Here is a 17,097-nt window from a genome sequence, read left to right as displayed (position 1 = left end):
TGTTGAATAAGGAAAAGTGATTATTATGTAGATTTAGAAATAGAGGATATTTTCCTATGTGAAGGGTGTTTAATTGTTGTATAATGTAGGATCCAGTTATTTAAGAGACTGCTGCTTTTCCTATGGTGCGTTACAAGAGTGAAAGACATAGTTGTGGTGGTCATTGCCTTTGAGAACTCTTTTTTTCCCCTACAGCTGTTCATCAGGGCCCATGCTTGAGCTTCAAATTATGCTGCAAGCCTATTCTTCTTACTCAACAAACTTGATTTTGTTTTTTTAAATTACTTTGATGTGTTCCACCAGGCAAAATTTCAAAATGAATACAGTGATTTAAAGCTGCATATATTAAGACTCTATTTTTTGAGATATCCACTCATAACAAAATTTTAAATTTCATATTTTCATGGTTACATTTATTCCATATTTATGAGAAGATTAACTGTGGAATTTTTATGTAAGTGGTTTGTAGTAAACCATCTTAGTATTATGTTCTTTTCACTTGTCTTATTCACTATTGATTTCTGCCTTTCTGCTTAATATTGAGCTATTTGTGCAAGTAGTTATGTTCCTGAAAGAAACCTATATGAAGAGTGGTCAAAAGAATGTCATTCTTTCTGGAGTAAATTTCAACATAAAAATTTATTATCAAGCTGTAATAAGATATTTTTAACTTTATTGCCCTGCTTCCTAGGAAGCAGCGATGATTTACTTTTTTCTGTTATCAAGTAGACTGCAATATGCTTTGGTATTTCCCTTTCTTTTGGGCATTTCCCTTTTTAAAGTAAATATGCATTTTTGTGTGCATATTTTGTGAAATAATGTTGATTTTAGTTGTGAAATACTATTATAGTACAGTTATTTAAAGCTTTGCCTTGGTCTTTTGCATTTGATTAATTAAAATGAAAGATTCTACTTTAGTTACTTGAGGAAGGTTCATATCCATCATTCACATTGGTGTCTGTAGGTAATTTTTTAAACATGTTTACATACGAAGTTTAATGAATCTGACTCTTCTGAACACAAGTATAATGAAAACCTGTTTTACAAAACAGCTATGTTTTGTGTAAAATGTGTGCTAGAAAGGATGTGGCAGTTTCTAGGAGGTGTGGTTTTACAAGTCCTTTACTGCTGTATTGGATAAGTCGTGAACTGTTACCTTTTCACTAAGTAGGTTGTTTCATTCCAGTTTCTGATGACAAATACAGTTCTTCACTGCAAAGAATCCTAATACTAGAAGTTTATCTCTCAAGTAAAATGTAAAAGGCTGAAGCTCTGATGAGACAGTTTGATAGAGCTGGTGCTGTGGAGCAGCACTTGGAACAGCAGATTTTCTGTGCTGGTTAAAAAAGACTTGACTGTCTCCAAAGTTGCACTCTCCTGCATTTGTTTCTAAATGATGAAAAAACAAAGGCAAAATGTCTGTCTGGTAAAAGGTCAAAGTGTAGGGCATACATTTGGCAATGGTTTTGTAAATAATCTCCATAATGTTTGGCATTCTTTTTACACCAGTTTTAAATAAGGTGCTTGAAGTTGTTCAGAATAAAAATGTTTGTTTGTCAGTTTCAAGTGCTATGAGGAAAGAAAGGATTTTAAAAAGTAAAGGTAGCACTAGATAATTGCAGTAACTTGGGCTCTCATTTAAAAGACTACATGCATTTTCCTGAGATTTTTTTCAGTTTAAGTACTGTACAATATGTCTTTGCTGGTATTTTTAGATGGGGACAGTGAGTAGCTTCCTCTTGTTTGGACTTGAAGAAGGCAAATGCAGTGTTTGTCAGTATTATCATTAAATAAAAATGAGAAGATACTATTTGATACAACTGTTTCTTTTCTGTATAAAGAGGGCATCACATGATGTAGTACCAATAGGGTGCCAAATGCTATTGGAAATGTGTACGTTAACAAGGTGTTTAAATGTGGTTTTGCTATCTGTATGTTGGGAATTCGTTGAATGTTTCTTGAAAATGGGGCTTGTGTTAGAGTAGGCCTATGCCCAGGTCTTTCTGTTGTAATAGATGTCTCTTATATCTTTGCCTTGTGCATCACTACAGGAGAAAAAATTCATAAGACTTTATTTTTTGTTACAAAGACAGCTAAAATCTATTAATTGGTATCCAGTCCAATTTCTTCACTTCCAAATCCTTGCATTTTTTTAATGTGAACTGAACAGATCTCTAGCATGCCATGTGTCTTGGATGCATATTGCATTTCACCAGAAGCTGAGAACAGCTCACTTTTCTTTTTCCTTTCTCATTACTAAAGAAGAATACTTTCCTGGATAGGTGATCAGTAGACTTCTCCAGTCTTACGTATGCAGTTATTTGTTGTATACCTGATTCTCTCCTATGCAGGCATGTATACATGGCATAACATAAAACAGCTAATGTACACTTGTGATGAAGCTGAAGCAAAATATTATGAATTTTTGTTTTATCCATTTTTGTTGCAGGCATTGATGAGATTAGGGACTTTAAAAGCATAGGAGATGATGAGAGGCTTTATGCTGACAGAACAATATGCAACAGTGTTGAAGACCAATCTCTAGCAGTGCAAAATAAGAATGAATCATGAAATGTAATAATTAATGATTTTTAATCTGTTTCTTGATATACGATCTTTGGCATTTACCTGGCATTGCACTCCTCAGCCATTCTTTGTAGCAGCTATTCTCTAGCTGAAAGTGAGCAATTCAAAACAATACTTAGAGCTGTATGTGTAAACTAACAGATTTCAGTTTGCTCAGTTTGATGTCTTTATTGAAGATACTAAGTTCAGTCCATGAGGTACGCCTCCTATCTAATCCATAAAAAAGTAAAAGTCAATAAAAGGGAACATGCTTATTTTGTCTTTCCTGAGAGAAGGGAATTTGTGTCTGAGGCAAACCACTCCACAGTGTAGGCCACAGGTTCTTTTCTCTGTAATCTGTGGTATATGACTGAAAGAATAAAATTAGACCACCAGGACTGAATATTTTTATTATTGTACAGTTAAAGAATCACAATGATAAAACTTAATTAGGGGAAATTGCAGAATTTCGTTATGGGAAAGAGACCAAAAAAAAAAAAAAAAAAGCCAAATATAAAGCCCTCTAAACTTATATTGCCTAAAAAACCTGACCCCAGATTCCCATGCATCGCTGTATGCATCACTGAAATAATATCTTTAAAAAATATGACATAATAATGGCTGTTCTGTTTTGGATGGTCAGTTCTTTTTTCACTAGAAAAACCTGATTAGATTGGTCTTGTTTATATTTAGGGCTACCAGCAACCATTCAAAATGTCTCCCATTTTATATTATTTCTTTCTCTCTTTTCTACTTCTTCCTCTAGAATGTTGATTTCAGTCTCTTTAGTAAAAGTTGGTAGGTTTTTTTCATGCATTTCGGCCATGGATTTTTATTTTTGGGGGAGAGGGTGGTGTGAGTAATACAAGGTTTCATGTTCTTTGTTAAGAATTCTTCTGTACTAAGAATTTTTTTAACTAATAGATAGTGATTATCTGTCCTGTTTTCCAGGCTGCCATAAGTGTTAGTCATAAGCCTTAACTTAAACCCTATGAAAGTGATATGGTTTCAGGCCAACTGCAAACAGGCAGTGAAGACATTTAGAAGGAATAATTTCCTCAGGGATTTCTAGTGGTGTAGTGTCTTCTGTGTACATGACTTCCATTGTTTTAGTTTTAGCCTGTTGCACATAGGCAAAATTCAGTTTTATTGGATAGATGCAGAAAGAGTGAAAACTTAGGGGTGTAGGGGAGATGCTAGAAGTGGCATAAAGACAGGTCCAGGCATCTGTGGTGGGCTGGGAACTCAGACTTTCAAGAACTTAGGGTAGACTGGACCCTCTTTTCATAGGATCTAAAGGTGACTGTGCTTATAAATAGTCTTGCCATTGCTGGAGTTTGCTACATGGTTTTCTGTGCCTGCGAGGCTGATAAGAGATGAGCCAAGCCTAGCTCCTACTGTGATGCTGGGAGAAAACAGGACAGTGAGGGCAAGGACAAACTTTTGCAGGAAGAAGAGGATTTTTGTGACTGTCATCAAGAGAAATGTACATGGAACTCCTTTCTTTACGTATAGTTAGATGGGACGATGGGGAGAGTGATGTTTAATCTTAAGCTTTATGGTGTCATCTTGAAAATAGTGTTAGCACTGCTGGGGTGGCTGTGAACTGTGAGAATTAATGTGAGAATGAGAAGTTAGAGAAAGAAGAGCTGGGCTGAGGGGTTCTAGAGTTAGACTTCTGGAGAAAATGTAACATGCAGCAATGTGGGGCTTGCTTTATGCAGGTGCAGTTCCACGGGGTGGTCTGTTGTAATTTTACCTGTGAAATTCCTTTGCCTTTTGATCTTTTTGGTCCACTACATATCTTTACTGTTGTAATTGATCTAAAATAATGCTAGAAATAGGAGAATTACTAATATTTTGTTCAGGTGTTGTCTTTTCATAGGCTTTGTGCTGTGTCTCCAGTCTTGTAATATTTTATATAAATATACTTAATCTGAAGTTGCCCTTTTGAATATGTGTGCAACTGCAAACTATGGATTTATTTTCTAAATCTGGTGGTCCTTGCTTGACCTAACTTTCATATCCAAAGAATTGAATTCATTGTTGTATTAACATAAATTTCTCCTGAGAGTCTATAAATTAGGAAATCAATTAATATAGGCATCTGTGACCAAAAAGATCTGAAACTCTGCAATTAGAAGAAAACTTTGAAAGGGAAATGGAGAAGACATAGGATCACTGGATCCCACCTAATATCCATAGAATCATAGAATGGTTTGTGTTGGAAGGGACCTTGAAAATCATATAGTTCCAACACCCCCACCCTGGGCAGGGATGTGACCCATTTATTGTTTATTTAGTTTGTTAAAGGGAGAAAATACATAAACATACATACATAAACATGGGCTATGATTTTAGTCCTTGAAGTTTTTCCCTGATACCAATTCACTGCATTTTCCATATAAAATGAAATAAATTACTTAGAAAATGGATAGGGAGTCTTTATGGCTACTACAGCCAATAATGTGAGTAATGCTATGTGGCTTATTAAAGCAGATGTTTATAATAGCTCAGCTTTTGTGATGTGCTGTATGAGTATGCTTTTTCTGTGAATACTGAAAGGATATGAAACTCCAGGTGGCTGACTGTAATTTCATACTTGGTGAAGAATGGTTCTCTTTTAGGGTAAGCCAAAAGTAAAAATGTTCCCTGTCTGATTCTGTGTTTCTTTCTCCAGAAATGGAGTTCACTTTAGTGAACAGTAGAAATAAAACATATGACATGTTATTAGGCTATAGCTCGTTGCAAAGTAATAGATAATTGAATGGCAGCTGGGAAAATCTGAAACATGGTTTGAATCTGTCAGCAGGGGAGGGAGGTGAAGTAAATCCAAAGGATGCATCTGCCACTCCCTCATACTCTTCACTAAAAATTTGCTTATGAGTTCCAAGAATTTGGGGTACAGCTGGTCTTCCAGTATAATGAAAGAGTGCCTTTTCCTTGTGTGAACATGTGACAGTTTATGATACTGCAAATTCCCTAGTTTATTTACCTAAACATACTATACTAGGGTGTATGTTTAGTGTTGTTCCATTGCAATTGTCTTTATTTCTGTTGAATTTTGGATCATTCCTTCATTAAAATTTCCATTTTCTCCTTCTATTTCATTCTTTTGAGGCATGTGAGTGCCATGTGTAGTCTTTAAAGAATTACATGCAATTACCAGAGTATAAAAGATCTTGCTTACAAAGGAAATCAGTTTGATTATCAACATTTCTAAAGCATGTTTGTAAAATATGTTTTGTTGAAAACTTTGTCAATGCTTAATTATTTTTCTTAATTAGTATCATCATTAGCTCCCTGAGACCCAGTAATAATGATCTCCCACCCTAAACTACAGAGATTTTATGAATGGAAAGTTCTGAGATCGTTTCAGAGCTTTTCTTTAAAGTCCTCTTGCAAGTACAGTAGATGTGGTACTTCACGTTTCTTTTCTGTGATCGCGCCTTCCAACCTGTCCTGCTATGGTGGCTGGAAAAGAGCTGTTCTAAACCCAGCCTTACTAGGCTAAATGAACAGGGAGTTTGGTCCTAAAAAAATACCAGAATCTTGAGAAGTTTGTGTGTATTTTAATTTAATGTAGAAGTTCTCTGAGTTGATTTCAAAAAATATATATAGGTGTGTTTCCTCTGTTTCTCTCAGAGGGGCTGGGCTGGACATCTTCCTCCAGCAGAGGCAGCCGTGTTTTGGTGACTGCAGGACTGCTGCCACAAGACTCAGGCAGCTCTGAAGGAGATTTGTAGTTCTGGAAGTCCCAGAGCTCTCCCCATCTGCAACATTTGCTTTGTCAAACCCTCACTCATATTTAGAAAATCTGTTTTCTGTTAATATACAAGTGTTGTATTTGTTTTACTAAGATAGGCATAAGATACTTTTATATAGTGTTTCTAGTGAAAGCTGGCAGCTGAATTGATTTAAAATAGTTATTTGAACTTTACTTTTAAAGACACAAATCTTCCTATAGGTGCAGAAGGGAAGTGAGGGGTTGTTTTTCTAGTATATATGTTCTGTCTCGCATCCCACTGCTCTCTAAAAGTTCCAGTTAGTGCAATGAACTTCTTACAGGAAAACGCAAATGTATGTTAAGGAAAATCAGCATTTACAGTAGATGAAGGTTTTATTGAGGATATAGTTGACATATCTGGAGACACTTTTGAATTTCCCAGATGATAACTGTGGCTTGAAATATGCTGTTGCAATTATGGAATATCACCTATACTGTCAGGATTCAAAAACAACATAATAATCTTTATTGCAATGCCAGAAGTAGTCTTTTTTTATGTTTAATTTCATACTAAGTTTGAAGAAACTGGATAGGGTACAAATGAGTTTTCTGAAAACTGTGGGTTTATCTACTGGGAAGTTTTTTGAATAATTAACAGTTGACTTTCATATTTTAACATTTTAATTAAGAGATTCATTTAAGTAGTGTTTAAATGTAACTGTGTTTTAATTTCCCAAAAACAATGCTGTGAATCTTTTAAGAGCAACTCCCTCTCTCTCTCCAGTATGTGTAATACATATGTCTGTGTATGAAGGAAAATTGAAGGTGGAAGTTGGTTGACTAGCCCATCTCTCCCATTTAAAATTTTGCCTGGTTGACATAATTTTAGTTGGATCTGTTTGTTTTCAGAAGCAGCTGTTTAATACTCTAAATACTGTGTAAGAGCCTGTAAAGCTGTATGGATGCTGTGCAATGCTACCGCCTAATACACGTTTTTGTCATCAGTGTCAATGCTCTAAAATGTGATTTTCACCATTTTTCTGTTTCCTGATCTTGCAGAAAACCTGTCACCTGCTAGCCTTCCTTTTATTCACCTCCATCCTCCGCACACTTTAATTATTCTTAATGCCTCTGTACATGGCATACCCATCTGTTGTGAGTTCTGCAATTAATTCTTAATTAAATGGGATTAAATACTGTGTCTTCAAGGAACACTGGAGCAGATTTCCATCTACAGAAATTGGAGGAAATAAAAATCTGAAGGCATCGACAGAGGCTGTTCTACTAGATTTGAACACTGAGGTGCTTTTCTTGGCAAATGCCACAAAAGAGTTTTGGGTAGAATTTTGATTTTGCTGCCTCTTATTAATAAAAAACAATCAACCTGTCTTTGCCTCTGAACTGCATTTGACTCTTGCTGGCAAAACTTTCAGCCTCTGGAACTCTGATTGAACTGTGTCTTGTCATTCCTAAAATAATATTCATTCTTAACCTCTTGTATTATGAAAGTAACTTGACCTCCTTTCCCTTAACAATATCTTTATACGACACATATAGGAACAGTTGGAAGCACATAGTAGGTATGGTGGGAGGGGCTGGGAATATGGCCACTGGTCAGAACTGACTTTGTGATGTTGCTTATTATTTGTGTGTGTGTGTGTGTTGGTTTTTAGCTGTGTTCTCCACTGAGGTGTCTCTAACACAATGTGAAGCTTTTTTGGCTTTTACACCAAGAGTCTGGTGAACAAAAAACAGTTTCTGTTTTCCAATGAAGTACTGATCCTCAAGAACAGCGACTCTAGCAGCCTAAGCATCATGAGATTAAGGAAGCTTTTGCATCTCTGACTATTCACGTTAGGCAGTGGCAATATTAAGTTCCTGAAATTATGGAGGCTAAAATTCTTAGTATAATTTGACTTTGTTATTGTACAGCAAAATCCACTGATGATTTGTCTTCTGATAGTAAAGGCAGTAAAGCCTAGATCTGTGTGATCTATGAATAAAGAACGACTAAATGCAATGCATAATTTTTAATCAGTAAATATGATAGTCATCAGATAAATCTTATGTGACTATTTGGGCTTATACCTATACCACAAATTAAAAAAAAAGAAGAAATAAAAAGAACATTACTCATTTTCCTGTAGAGCTGTTGGATTTCTGTTGGCAGTTCTGAATGTTTGCTATAGTTTTATATGGTTCTAAGTGGGAGATTTTAGGAGTGGCATAAAAAATAAACCTCTGACTGGAATTTTGGGATATAAACTGGTGGGTTTGGAGAGAGGTCTTGATGGGTTTGGGTTTTTGTGTTTTTTTTTAAAAGTCTTTGGATAGAATAACCATCCATCTCCTGACTTTCATGATTAAGGTGATAAACACTTGTGCTTTTGTTTCGTTGCAATCCCTTCAGTTGTCACAGTACATAATTTTGGATAAGAATTTACCAGAGTCCAAATAATTTAAAACTGCTTCTCTTGGGAGTGCTTTCAAGTGGTGGTTTTAGAAAACTTTTTAGTGGATGGCAAGATGGTTCTGAAATCTAGAGTTATTAGAGTCCTCCATATGATTGTGTCTTCAATCCTGTAAAATATCAAAATGGGTTGTTTTTTTTTTAGTTTAAACAAAACAGAAGTTGTGTCAATCCAACAAAACAGTCAATCACAAATACACTGGTATAAGAGGAAACCTTGTAAATTCAAGTGAAACTGTGTTCTTAAAGGCTTTTAGGATACTCTGATCCATTTAGCAGAAAAATGCGTTGTACTATACCTGTTGTTATACACTGAGGCCTTATTCCAAGCAGAAAAACTGAGTGACTTTCCTGGTTTATATTGTTATTATTGTTGGTTTTGTTGTTTTGTTTGGATAATCTTTTTTATTTCCTTTTGTGACTGGTAAAGAATTCTGAATGCTTACAACTAAGCATCTGGTGCTGACAGTGACTTTAAGTAAGGACATGTTTAGTGTGTTGTATTAACTGTGAAAGAAACCTTTTCCCAATAGTCACAGACAATCTTAAGGTTCATCAAACACTCAATGAAGGATTGTTCTGCTTGTCTCCTGCTTGGAATAATTACTTCATAAGAATGTAATGTATCTCAATTTCGATTTAATCTGCTGTATCTGCTCAAGGAACTTTGCTAAAATCTGCTGTGAAAGGGAACAAGCTGTATTCAGCTGTGCTTGCTGCATACACAGTTCCATCTACCAATTTCCAGCCATAGGTCTCAGCACAGCCCATTTGAATAGCAATACACTTCATGATATTCCCAGAAACTTTTCTAGTTGATGATTCTTTGATATTTTAGTAGGGAAACCATTATGGGAGATCTTGTGGTATAGCATTAATCATCTTATGAAGACTTATAAAGATATATCACTGCTCTGAGCATCAGAGCATTCATTCCTGCTTCAGTGGCTTTCTTATGTAAAATACTGATATTACTTAGATAAATAAATGCAAACCAGTGTAATATTTTTTCATTAATAAAGAGGGAGATAGAACACTCATATATCATAAGATGGAGCCAGCTTAGGACATTAATTTTCAACACCAGGTATTATTGTTCTATGTGTCAATTCCCTGTAAAGAAAAGACAACAAATAATTTTTAAAATATTTAGTTGCAAGTCATTAATTTTCAAGTGTTACTTTTGTGTAGACCACATAAAGGAAAAGGATCACATTTCCAAAAAACAAAAGTCTTACATTTTGGAGAAGACAGAGGTCATGTTTCAGGGTCAGACATGTATCTAATTTTAAGAGGTTCTGTGTGTTAAGGAAATTCAAGCAGGAGATAATGTCCATAGGCCATTACTTGGGGCTTTCTGTTGAAACGAGGTCACACATAGACTCCTACATGTGCCAAAGTTTTGGTTTGCCTTAGGAGTTTTGTTCTTTTGCTGTTTATTTTAAAAAGAAACTGCCTCCTTTCAAATGGATGTATATAATATTTCTGCTTGGTTGCTCAGCCTATTGGAGTTATCAAAGTCTCTTGTGCAGCCCAGCCCGAGCAATCTGGGGGGAAAAAATGTTAATACTGTCACTTTCTATCATTTCTAGACCAATAAAATTAAAAACATCTCTAGTACAGTATAATAATATAGGAAAAGCACTTAGTATTGCTTTTAGGGACATTTACCATTAAATAAAGCTTTTATTTTAATGTTATAGAATATTATACTTTCCGTAAGTATTTCCAAATGGCCCATTGTGCTAAAAGAAAAGATTGTAGGGTATTTGCAGGATCAGAAATTTTTGTGTCTGTTGAAAAGCTAACAACAGTATAATTTTGATGGTATTTGAGAAATGTCTCAGACTGTGACCTGTGATACTTTGAAAGAAATTTTCATTAAATATTAAATGATGTTGCAGAGATATTTTAGAACTTTAAAAAGGGTTTTTATGGTGCACTTTTTTTTTTTTTTGGTATGCTTCCTAGAATTGGCCTTATACCTGTTGTAAGTCATAGAAATTATTTGGAAGTAGCTAATAATATCTGCATAGCTGTTAAATTCATCCACAGCCATTAAAATGCCCTAACAGTGGGCACTCCCATTTTGCTGTTCTCACCTATTAAAAAAGTGCATATTGGAAAAGAATTACATTCTCTTGTTTCTGTTGTAGTAGGGATTCCATATTTTGTATTCTTAAGTTGATTTTACTCCCAGTGATGCTGGTGATGCTCACTTTTTTTTGATAAGCCCTACCTAGATTAAATTTAAAGATAAATAGTGCAACCATTAAATCAAAACATATTTCAGCTTTTGTCCAACATGCTGTATTCCCTTTCACATTTGCATCATCAGCAGGTTTCACAAAGCATTATTTCTTTTCTATCATCAGTCTTTCAATGAAATGTGAAGTATTATTCCAGCAGAAGAAAACCGAGTCCGGTCATTCTTCCTGGAAGAAGCAAGATGTGAACTAATCCTTTTTAGAAACTTGCTTTCCATTCAAGCCTGCACATACCTGGTAGTAGATAATTTGTATCTAAATTATGTCTTTCTAGATTGCTTCTCATGATACTATCACAAGATGTTACAAAAACCTTTCTAAGGCAAAGACAGGACAAGATAGATGTGTTTCTTCCTTTTGCTTTGAAAGAACAGTTATCTAATTTCTGTAGTGATACTGGAAAAAAATATGGTGTATTCTTGCTGAATCAGTGGAGGCTGTTAACTGCATGTGGCTCTTAATTGTATCTGCCTTACATTCTAGCTGCGCATAAGTGGTTTGCTTATGTTTTCTAGTATTTTTGTGGAAACTTCATTTAAGTTAATTGATCTGTAGTTTCATGGTTTCTTCTTTTTGAGGAAGCTACATGCAGGCATGAATTTGACTGTGGTAAATGTAGCTCACTGAGTATAAACAGCCTGAAATTAGTGAATATGGTTTCCATAACTTGCAGTGGAAAGAGGGAAAGAGACTGTAGAGCCAGGACCTGAGAGAAATGGCTGTCTGAACCGTTTTGAGTATGTGAGTGAGAATCAAGATTGTTCCGTTTGCCCTGATGCCTCTTGTGCAGCTGGAGAGATAGAGCTGCAGGAGTTATGATGTTTTTTCTGACAAGGTAGGATGAGAATTTTTGACAATTTTCTGGCCTACCCACCTTACTGCTTTTGGCTGTGTGTATAGCCCAGTAAATGTGGGGTTTGTTTCAATATGTTGTCAGTGGTGCGTATTAGAGCTCTACCAGTGATCTGATATATGTGCAGTCAAGTTATTTTACCTTTGTCTGCCGTTCTATCACTCACTGGTTTTTCCTAGAGTTGACCAGTGTGGGTTTGATTTTTAGATGGCTTGCAACAATTATGCTGGGGCAGTGAACAGTTCTCAGTAATGTTAAGTTGGCAAGAAGATTCAGGGCTATCAAGATCCCTAGAAACATAAAGCAATGAACTTCTAAGGACTTCCAGTGTTTTTGCTCCTGGTATTCATGATATGCCCAGCAGTCCACAGCAGAGAAGATTCCTGCCAGTGAAACAATGTATGTCCCTGTTTCTTGTTTTGCAGCTGAGATTTTGAGATTTTTTATTTCCGAATTTTGGCCTATGACTTAAAAACTGTGAAAAAGTTGATCACCTCTGGCCTAAGCACTAAACAGTTTTCCAGTGACTTTTCTGTTAATGAAATGCTCACTTACCACCATGAGGCCCAGCTGCTGTTCCAGTGCTCCAGATAAGCAGGAGAGTCACAGACCAAAAAGCTAACATGCTCAGTTGTTACAGCCTCAGGTAGCTGATTCTGAAACTTGCCCTCTTGAAGGCTACTGTGAGACTTTTCCACAAGGGAAAACATTAATGTTATAATAGGTAAAAAAGAAATAAATGTTGGTGGCTTAAAATTGAGATTGATCCCAGTTATATGGATGGCAGAGATAGCGAGCAGGTAACCATGTTACTGTGACATACAGAGTTGGGACTTGCAAAATTGTATACAAAGTGGAGAACTTGATGGCTTTGACTGACTAATTGAAGGCATTCTGATTGCACATTCTAACCAGAGCATTTTGCATGTATGTTTTCTTTATAAAATGGGAGAGAGTTGGCACAAATCCTGACATTTCTTATGCTATTGTGGGAACTGCTGATCAAAAGAGAATGGGCCTCCTGCATCTTTCCCACTTTTTGTTCTTTCTTAGAATCATGAATATTTCTAGTAGTCACAATATCTTTGCTGTTAGTCATTTGTATCTTGTAGAATAATGTTAGTGTTTGCTACCATCTCTAACTGCTTAGCACATTCTTTCTTCTCTTTTCTTCATTTTTAGCTGTACATCCTTGACCCCTGGACCCAGCTGTGATCGCTTTAAACTACATATCCCTTATGCTGGAGAAACACTCAAATGTAAGTTAAAAAATCTTGCATCTGCATCTTGGCTTTTCTTTCAGTGTTCCATGTCTCACTAATTTTCCAGTGTGTCTGTCTAACTTTATGAGTTTTGAGATATGTGTCTTTGTTGTTTTCTCTTAAAGCTTCAGTTCCAAGAACACGCAACCATCAGGAACATGTAATATTTAAGATAAGTTTAAAGGCTTCTGTGAGACTACAGTTTTGAAAAATGAGTTCTGGAAGCCAAAAGTCACAACCTAATATTTCTAATAAAACGTTATGACTAAGACAATCTCATGACCATTTTTAGATTCATTTATAAGTTGTACATGTTTTGTGTTGTTTCTTTGTGTCTCCTTTAGGAATAATTCTTTATTAAGCTCCAATAAAATATGTTAGTCTGCTATTTTATTTGGTATCTTTAAACAATGACTGGTATAATTGTCCAGATTAGAGAAATGTGAATTTGATTTCTCTAATCAAATAATGATTTAGTGGTATTGTTAAATCATCTTTGTGCTTAGAGAGCCTGTAGACAGCTAGTTCATTTGCCCACTCTTAGTGTGCGCTCTGTTTGTCTTAGTTTGTGGTTTTTTTCAAAGGTTTAAAATAAAATTTACTTTTGCATATTTTTAGAAGGTAGCATTTTCTAAACACTTGAAGTGCTGAAAAATGATTGTGTTGTTTTTATCTCTAACAACTTAAAAATGAGAGAGGATGAAGAATTTTAGATAAAGTAAAATTAAAGGCTTGGCATTTATAGTTTTAGTTCAGTTCTGGTAAAGCCATGCCTAGAGTACTATGTCCAGTTCTGGTCTGTCTGTTACCAGAGCAACATGGACATATTGGAATGAGTACAGCAAAAGACTACAAAGATGATCAAGAACCGGACAATTTGTTGTGTGAGTAGAGGCCAAAATAGCTGGGGCTTCTTAAGAAAGGAAGGCTCAGGACAAATCTCACCAATGTTTATAAATACCTGATGGGGATAAATGAGGAAGCCTGGCTCTTCCCAGTGGTGGTCACTGAAGGGAAATGGTCACAAATTGAAATGTAGAAAATTCTGTTCAAACACAATAAAAACCCTTTTGCAGGGGTGGTCAAAAAGTAGAACAGATTGTGCTCAGAGATTATGTAGTTTGTGTTTCTCCATCCTTGGGACTGTTCAGAACCCAGCTGGACATGACCCTTAGCAATCTCTCCTGTTTGTCCTGCTCTGAGCTGAAGGCTTAGGCTAGGCAGTCTCCAGTGGTGCTGTCCAGCCTTAGCTATCCTGTGAGTCTGTGAAAGTACGCTGAGTGGAGGAGCAGGTGCTTGGTGTGAACAGAAATGGTAAGCATTTAAAACACTGCTCTGACAGTATCCATGTAGACTGCACCATACACATGGTGTAGCTCTTCAAGACATTTTACATATTAAGAATTTATTGTATTCCTTCTACAGTTTTTTCTTTGGTTGTTTTTTAACATTATGTCATGCACTAGAAGTCCTTATCCTTTATGAACAGAAATCAACAAAATTAAGCTCCTTGTATTCTAGAAGTTCGTTAAAGCTTCCATTTGTCTCCTGTAAGGAAAGTTGTCTTTCCCAGAAGTTGATGTGGAAGCTTAGTCAGGTGCTCAAGAGAGGAGCCAGGCTCATGTATCAGCCTACTGTAGCTGCTTTGACTTTTCTAAATATATGAACTTATGGCTCAAGAGGCTTACTAATTATTTTTTCTCACAAAATAAAACTAGAAGATTTAAGTCATAGCTAGTAATTATTTTAAGATAAAAGAAGTGGTTATGCATTTGTTCAAAAGTCTTGTGAGTAATGGCTGTATTGTATGAAGCCAAGTGCCCTCCCAGGTAGAACTTTTATTTTAAAAATTGTGAAAATGTGTAGTAAACTCATCCTGTTGAGTCTTGATGTGTTCTGCAATGTGTAGTAGATTCCACTTGAGTTTTTTTTGATGACTATGATCGAGTCAAATTATGTTTCACTGAATGACATGCTTTATAGAGTGGTATCATTTTCTATGGGACCGTCTTATCTTATGCAGGGCCTTGTTTGTACATTCTGAGAGATGTAAGTCTTATTTCAAGTAGAGGCTGAAGCTGTTCCTGGTTCATAAAGGAAAATGGGTAGACTAAAATGCCCATATGCAAGTGCACAGACATAAAGACTACATTCATATATTAAATGACTGTAGTCCAGTTAACGTACCTAGAAATATGATTACCTAGAAATATGATTATGGAATATGCCTTAAATTTCAGTGTCAAGAAATCTTGGGTTTTTTTTTTTCCTCCAGTGTTCTTATATTTTTTTATACCATATACCCAATTAAACAAAAAAATAAACCTACAGAGCATGTTATATATTTTAACAAAGACAACTGAAAATGGTGTAAACAAGTGTATCTTTTTCAGAGGTGTCTAATAATAGCTGTGAATTCAAGTAATAATAATTCTCCACATTCCAGTGTTACATGTTTGAAAATGCTGTGAATCATTAAGTCGCACAGCATGTGGAATAAATAGTGATGTGAGCAGATTCAAGAAAGCTTTAATAATTTTGTGTTTAGATCTGTAAGGATGGCAGGGGAAGACAGCCATAGTGTGCAAACAGAGATGTTTAGATACTTTTTTGTAGGCTGTTGCTAGATATGTTATCTTTCAAGGGCAGAATATTTCTGCAAAGGAAAATTGCGAAATCTGCCAGAATAAAAAGATTGGTGGAATGCGTTCAGAATCTCCAGAGTATGGGCTTCAGATGTGGTACCAAATACAGGCTGAAGTGTGTAGTTCCTTTGTGGTTTGTCTTACATCCTCTTTGCAACAGATTAGGTCTTTGCATATCATCAATCATAACCGCTGCCACTGCACAGGCACCCTTGTAGCAATCCCAGTGTGTTGGAAACTGTTGGTGTGCAGCTTTAGGGAAGTGTAACTGCACGGTGCAATCCTGTTTTCCAAAAGCCCAGAAAGTTGACAGCTTCTCGAAAAAGGAGAAAGTGTACTTGCAGGCAAGGCTAACTAACTGTAGTATAAAATAATTGTTTTGTAAGCTTTGGTAGGAGCAAACATGTTGTGGCTTCAGAGTGGCTTGTTGGCTGTGTAATGGACTTTTTTAAAGATGTCACTTTCACCTTACTTTTGCATGTATGCAGAGCTGCTAGAATGTTACACTGAAGAGTTACTCAGCTGCAGCCAGGGACCTTGGAGTTACCCACAATTTTATACTGGAGAAAATACTATGCCAGTGTTAAAAGATAAACTAGTTTGTCATACTAATAGTCTTCCATCAAACTTCAAGTGATGCTTTCAGGGAGGCACTTTTATTTTATTTTCTTCTGTAAGGGAAATAATTTTTTTTGTTTGTTTTCATGGTGGGAATATTTAGAAAACTTGAGCCTAGTCTTCCTTGACTGTCAGTTGAAATGTGAGATGGCCATATTGTTTTTATTAGTTCATCCAGTACTCACTGTTGTTGCATTAAACTCCCTGCTTTTCTCTGTATTTGAGTTTTTCAGAGTTCTTAATTGGAGTTTTAATGTCAGGAAGACTGTCTGTAATATCCTGTAACAGATTGAATCTGTGTTTCTAGGACAAAACTTACTTTGTGTGGTATGCAGAGGTATCCTTTATTGATAACTGGACTGCAATATCTGCTTAGAAAAGTTCAGTATTCTTTCTGATGAAGTGTTTGTGTATTTTGAGGTGAAGTATTCTGTAACTCTTGCAGATATTTCAGTCTTAGTTGATAAAACATCAATGCAGACATCAACAGAAATTGTCAGAATAAGCAGAGTTATAAGCTGCAATAGGCTTTATAATTAAAACATACCATTTAGAATCAAATTACAATTTTTTTCCAGAAATCCTTGGAATGTCTTGGGTTTGGCTTTTCTTTTTCACTCAAGCTTTCATTTCTGCTTGCTAGGGAATCTGATTTTTTTTTTTTTTTTTTTTTTTTTTTTTTTTTTTTTT

The 17,097-nt window shown here is 35.7% G+C and overlaps 1 protein-coding gene across 2 annotated transcripts in view; it reads left to right on the top strand.

The window, feature by feature from the left end:
• Window positions 1-17,097, top strand: part of BABAM2 (BRISC and BRCA1 A complex member 2) — a 162,571-nt gene that overhangs the window by 8,103 nt on the left and 137,371 nt on the right. For both annotated transcript variants that reach the window (XM_041413497.1, XM_041413498.1), the window contains exon 3: window positions 13,065-13,141. In XM_041413497.1, the coding sequence (XP_041269431.1) occupies window positions 13,065-13,141 (77 nt within the window). The remainder of the gene's footprint in view (window positions 1-13,064; window positions 13,142-17,097) is intronic.

Source organism: Onychostruthus taczanowskii, unplaced genomic scaffold (genome assembly GCF_017590055.1).
Source record: "Onychostruthus taczanowskii isolate IOZ18803 unplaced genomic scaffold, ASM1759005v1 scaffold42, whole genome shotgun sequence".
NCBI classification, from domain to species: Eukaryota; Metazoa; Chordata; class Aves; order Passeriformes; family Passeridae; genus Onychostruthus; species Onychostruthus taczanowskii.
This window is presented reverse-complemented; position numbering and strand designations above follow the sequence as displayed.